The sequence below is a fragment of the Orycteropus afer genome, unplaced genomic scaffold (assembly GCF_000298275.1).
Source record: "Orycteropus afer afer isolate SDZICR_OR568_19922 unplaced genomic scaffold, OryAfe1.0 scaffold00300, whole genome shotgun sequence".
Taxonomy (NCBI): Eukaryota; Metazoa; Chordata; class Mammalia; order Tubulidentata; family Orycteropodidae; genus Orycteropus; species Orycteropus afer.
The window spans coordinates 590,521-595,689 of NW_006921887.1; the positions used below are offsets into that span (position 1 = coordinate 590,521).

Here is a 5,169-nt window from a genome sequence, read left to right on the forward strand (position 1 = left end):
GTTTCTTTGCTATTCATAAGGTTTTCCCTGGCCAATTCTTTCAGAAGTGGACGGCCTCTTCCTTCTTCCTAGTCTGTCTCAGTCTATAAGCTGAGAGAAATTGTAGGATAACATTAAGAACATTATCCATGAAGAAAGCAAAAGGTCATTAAAAAGACAGGAAAGGAAGAAAAGTGAAAACCTTATGAATGGATGTCACAAGAGACTGAAACTTGCCCTTGAACAGAGAGTAGCTAAAGCAAATGGAAGAAATGAGAAGATAAAAGAGCTGAACAGAAGATTTCAAAGAGTAGGTGGAGAAGACAAAGTCAATTATTACAATGAAATGTACAAAGACATGAAGGTAGAAAACCAAAAAAGAAGAACAAACTCAGCATTTCTCAAACTGAAAGAATTGAAGAAAAACTTAAGCCTCAAGTTGCAAGACTGAAAGATTCTATGGGCAAGATATTGAATGACGTGGGAAACATCAAAAGAAGATGGAAGGAACATACAGAGTCACTGTACCAAAAAGAACTGGCTGATGTTCATCCATTTCAGGAGGTGGCATATGATCAAGAACCAATGGTAATGAAGGAAAAAGTCGAGGCTGCACTGAAGGAATTGGTGAAAAACAAGGCTCCAGGAATTGACAGAATATCCATTGAAAAGTTTCAATAAACTGATGCCATGCTGGAGTCACTCACTTGGCTATGCCAAGAGATTTGGAAGACAGCTACATGGCTAACTGACTGGAAAAGATCCATATCTGTACCCATTCCAAAGAACGGTGATCCCACAGAATGTGGAAATTATCAAACAATATCATTAATAAAGCACATAAGTAAAATATTAAATCTTACTGAAGATAATTAAAAAATGTTTGCAGCAGTAATTGACAAAGAACTTCCAGAATCGCAAGCTGGATTCAGAAGACAACACGTAATGAGAGAAATCATTGCTGATGTCAGATGGATTTTGGCTGAAAGCAAAGAATACGAGAAAGATGTTTACTTGTGTTTTATTGACTATGCAAAACCATTCAATTGTGTGGATCATAACAAATTATGTATAACATTGAGAAGAATGGGAATTTAATTATACTCATGATGAACCTGTACACAGACCAGGAGGCTGTCGTTTGAACAGAACAAGGGGATGCTGCATGGTTTAAAACCAAGAAGAGCGTGTGTCAGGGTTGTATCCTTTCACTATATTTATTCCATCTGTATGCTGATCAAATAATCTGAGAAACTGGATTATATGAAGACGAACGTGGCATCAGGATTGGAGGAAGACTCATTAACAATCTGCGATATGCAGACGACAAAACTTTGCTTGCTGAAAGTGAAGATGACTTGACGTCTTACTGAGGAAGATCGAAGATCAAAGACTATAGCCTGCACTATGGATAACACCTCAATACAAAGAAAACAAAAATCCCATAGCAGCATCATGATAAAGGGAGAAGAAAGTTGTCAAAGACTTCCTATTACTTGGTTGCACAAACAGCATCAATGGAAGCAGTAGTCAAGACATCAGATGATGTATTGCATTGGGCAAATCTGCTGCAAAAGACCCCTTTCAAATGCTGAAGAGCAAAGATGTCTCCTTGAAGCTAAGGTGTGCCTAACACAAGTCATGGTATTTTCAATCACCTCTTATGCATGTGAGAGCTGAACAACGAATGAGGATGACCAAAGAAGAGTTGATACCTTTGAGTTGTTGGCAAAGAATACTGAGAGTAACATGGACTGCTAAAAGAACTAACAAATCTGTCCTGGAAGAAGTACAGCCAGAAAGCTTCTTGGAAGTGAGAATGGCCAAACCTACTTTGTGGTGAGAAGAAACCACTCCCTGGAGAAAGATATCATGCTTGGTAAAGTAGAGGGTTAATGGAAAAGGGAAAGACCCTCAACAAGATGAACTGACACAGTGGCTGCAATGATAGGTTCAGGTATAACAGGGATCATGAGGCTGGCACAGGACTGGGCAGTGTTTCATTCTGTTGTACATAGGGTCACCATGAGTCAGAGATGACTTGACAGCACCTAACAAAAACAACACAGGGCTTTCAAGGCTATAAACCTTTAGGGAAGTAGACACTTCATCTTCCTTCCATGGAGCAACTAGTGGTTCAAACTGAGGACTTTTTGGTTAGCAACTGAATGCCTTACCACAGTGCCACCAGAGTTCCAACTATAGATACAGTGAAAAGGAACACTGGTACCACAACAGTTTAATATCTTGGCTGTTAACTGACAGGTTGGTGGTTTGAACGATCCCATAACTCCACAGCAGAAAGACCTGGTGATCTGTTCCTATAAAGATTATAGCTTAGAAAATCCTACAGTGCAGTTGTACTCTGTCACACAGGTTCATAATGAGTCAGAATCAATTCAACAGCACCAAATAACAACAAATAGATATCACAGAAATTAAAAGTTTATCTATCCTATTTTCATTCTTTCAATAAGAAAAGAGAAAGTTAACAGGTCTTCATTGCTTAATCATTTAACCAGACCCTCAGATTTCAGTTAAGCTGATGATCATGGACAAAAAGGAACCTCAGCACAAGGCTCTGTGCAGTCCTCAGCAGTGTATGGCCAGGGCTCGGAGGTCACAGAAACTGAGATCCAGCCTACACTGGTCATTCTGGTATAAAAGCCAGTGGAGTGTATAGCATTAGCTTCTTAGAACAAATGGCCTTGAGATAGGAATCAATCACACGGCTTATCACAAAAATAATCTCAATATAAGTATTTGGAGCTGATGGCAGCAGCTTAAATATGAAAACCATTCCCAGTTCTGACACTCCAAAAGGCAAGGTTTACTCATTCAGGTCAACAAAACCTAGGCTGCAATCCTTCTTACCCACACACATACCTTCTGCAGAAATGCTTATGGTTTTTGAAGCCAGTGCTTTATCAAATTTAGGGCTAGAAGATAATTCAATGTGATCTACTGGTTCAACCTGCTGAAAAAACAAACACAAGAGAACAACTATTACAAATTTTATACTTTGATATTTTCAAAGTAACAAACAATTTTATGTAGGTTGGAAATATCTGTATTAATGTAATAGATTAAAGAACTAATGGGATTAAATCTAACACGAGCTAAAAGGTAGGTACAAAAAACAAGGAGGAAATTTTTACTTATTTGTAACTTACCTGATTTAACCTTTTAAAAGAATAAGGACTCACTGCAGCAATATTTACAATTGCCAAAAGGTGGAAATAACCCAAATGTCTATCAATAGAAGAATGGATAAATAAAACATGGTATAACTGTTCAATGTAATATTCAACCATAAAGAGAAATGAAGTTGTGACACCTGGTAAGTGAAATAAGTCAGACACAAAAGGACAAATATTGTATGATTGTACTTAAAAGAAATGTAGAGACCAAAGTAGATCAGTGGTTACCAAGAGTAAATGGGAGGGAAAGATGAGAGAGTTATTGCTGAAGGTATACTAAGTTTCTGTTGTTGTTGTTGTTGCTGTGTGCCACTGAGTCGGACCCAATTCATAGTGACCACTCCTTGGGTTTCCAAGGCAGTATCACTATAGAAGTAGATTGCCCAACCTTCCTTCTGAGGAGTGGCTGAAGGGTTTGAACCACCAGCCTTCTGGTTAGCAGTCAAGTGCCTTAGGCACTATGCTACCACAGCTCCCAAGTTTCTGTTAAGGATGATGAAAACAATTTGGAAACAAATAGTGGTGATGGTTGAACAACACGGTGAATATAATTAATGCCACTGAATTATACATATAAGAATTGTTAAAATGACAAATGTTTTCTTATATATATTTACCACAATAATATTTTTAAAGGGGGAATGAAGGGACAAGAACATATAATATAATTTTGGAATGGGAGAAATGTTAGCTATCATCTAGACAAAACATTTCATTTTGAAATGAAGGAACAAGGCCCGGAGAAATTCAGTGACTTTCTTTGTGTCAGAACATAGATATGAACCTAGGTCTTCAAGACTCCTAGGCAGTAGTCATCCACAGTATCCCTCTGCCAACTACTTCCAGGCCTACAAGTTGGGTCCTCAACAAAACGAGCAAGTCAAAATCTTTGTAGTTGTGTGTGCATTAAAATAGGATGATGACATTTTAAACAAATATGCAAAATCTAACATTTTTATTATATTAATTTTTCTTCCTGAATAAAAAAAGGTGATATTCATACAAAAAAATTATTAATTTATTTATTCTGAATACTTTCCAAAGATACAGAAAACTTACAAAGCACTGATTACTAGTTCCCTTACATAAAATACTTAGAAGAAACTGAGAAGAGGCTCCAGATAAGATGGCGGACTAGGCAGAAAGACTGCACAGACCCTCTTCAACAAAGAAAAGGGGAACCAATAAACACAGACACAGAAGGCAATCCTGGACCGCTGATCTTTGGAGAGAAGGATATAGAAGTGGACTAAACTAAAACTAACAGAAGAATTTACATGAAAACACCAAAAAACGAGACATACAGAGCTGCGGTCTGGCAGCAATCCTGACGGCACAGACACCTTGGATATTGCCGAGTAGTGGTAGGATGCAAGAAAACCTAAAAATCAGCCCTGCTAGCCAGGGACTGCATACAGGACTGCTCTGGTGGCTGGCAAATAAAAGGGGAAGCAACGAAGAGGAAGGCAGGCTGAGCTGTGGACTTTTGCCTATCCAGAGAGTGCAGCCATTTTCAATGTTTACAAGCGGTTAGGCCATTTTGGATATTTAAAGCAACAACGTTCTCCCAGATTCCAGGGACTTAAGAACAGGCTCCACTTCCCGAGAACCAGAAGGACATTCCAGACATGGACGACTAGAAAGGTTTGACATTCCCCTTCTTACTCTTACATCCCGCACCCTCTTGGTGAATGGAGGTGCGGCCATCCCTCACTCCCACCCACCTTCTAGGCTGGCAGGAATTTCATCCCAGGCTGTGTACTCAGATGAGCCTGGGTGCCCTGCCCCACCCTGCCCGATTTTTTCTTTTTTAGTTTGTTTGTTTTAGTCTGTTTTAAAACTATTATTATTATTATTATTATTATTGTCCTTTTTTTTATTATTCTTTATTCTTCCTTTCCCAGGTTGTAGTTTTCAGTTTTTTTTCTTTTCCCTGTTCCTGGTTGCAATTTTTTTTTTTCTTTCTTGTGGTTAACCCTGTTCCTTGTTT

General features: G+C 38.5%; 1 protein-coding gene across 1 annotated transcript in view; it reads right to left on the reverse strand.

Moving 5' to 3' along the window:
* The window catches only part of CPLANE1 (ciliogenesis and planar polarity effector 1), a 231,606-nt gene that overhangs the window by 85,180 nt on the left and 141,257 nt on the right, over window positions 1-5,169 (reverse strand). The window contains exon 42 of the mRNA XM_042782397.1: window positions 2,866-2,953. Within this exon, the coding sequence (XP_042638331.1) occupies window positions 2,866-2,953 (88 nt within the window). The remainder of the gene's footprint in view (window positions 1-2,865; window positions 2,954-5,169) is intronic.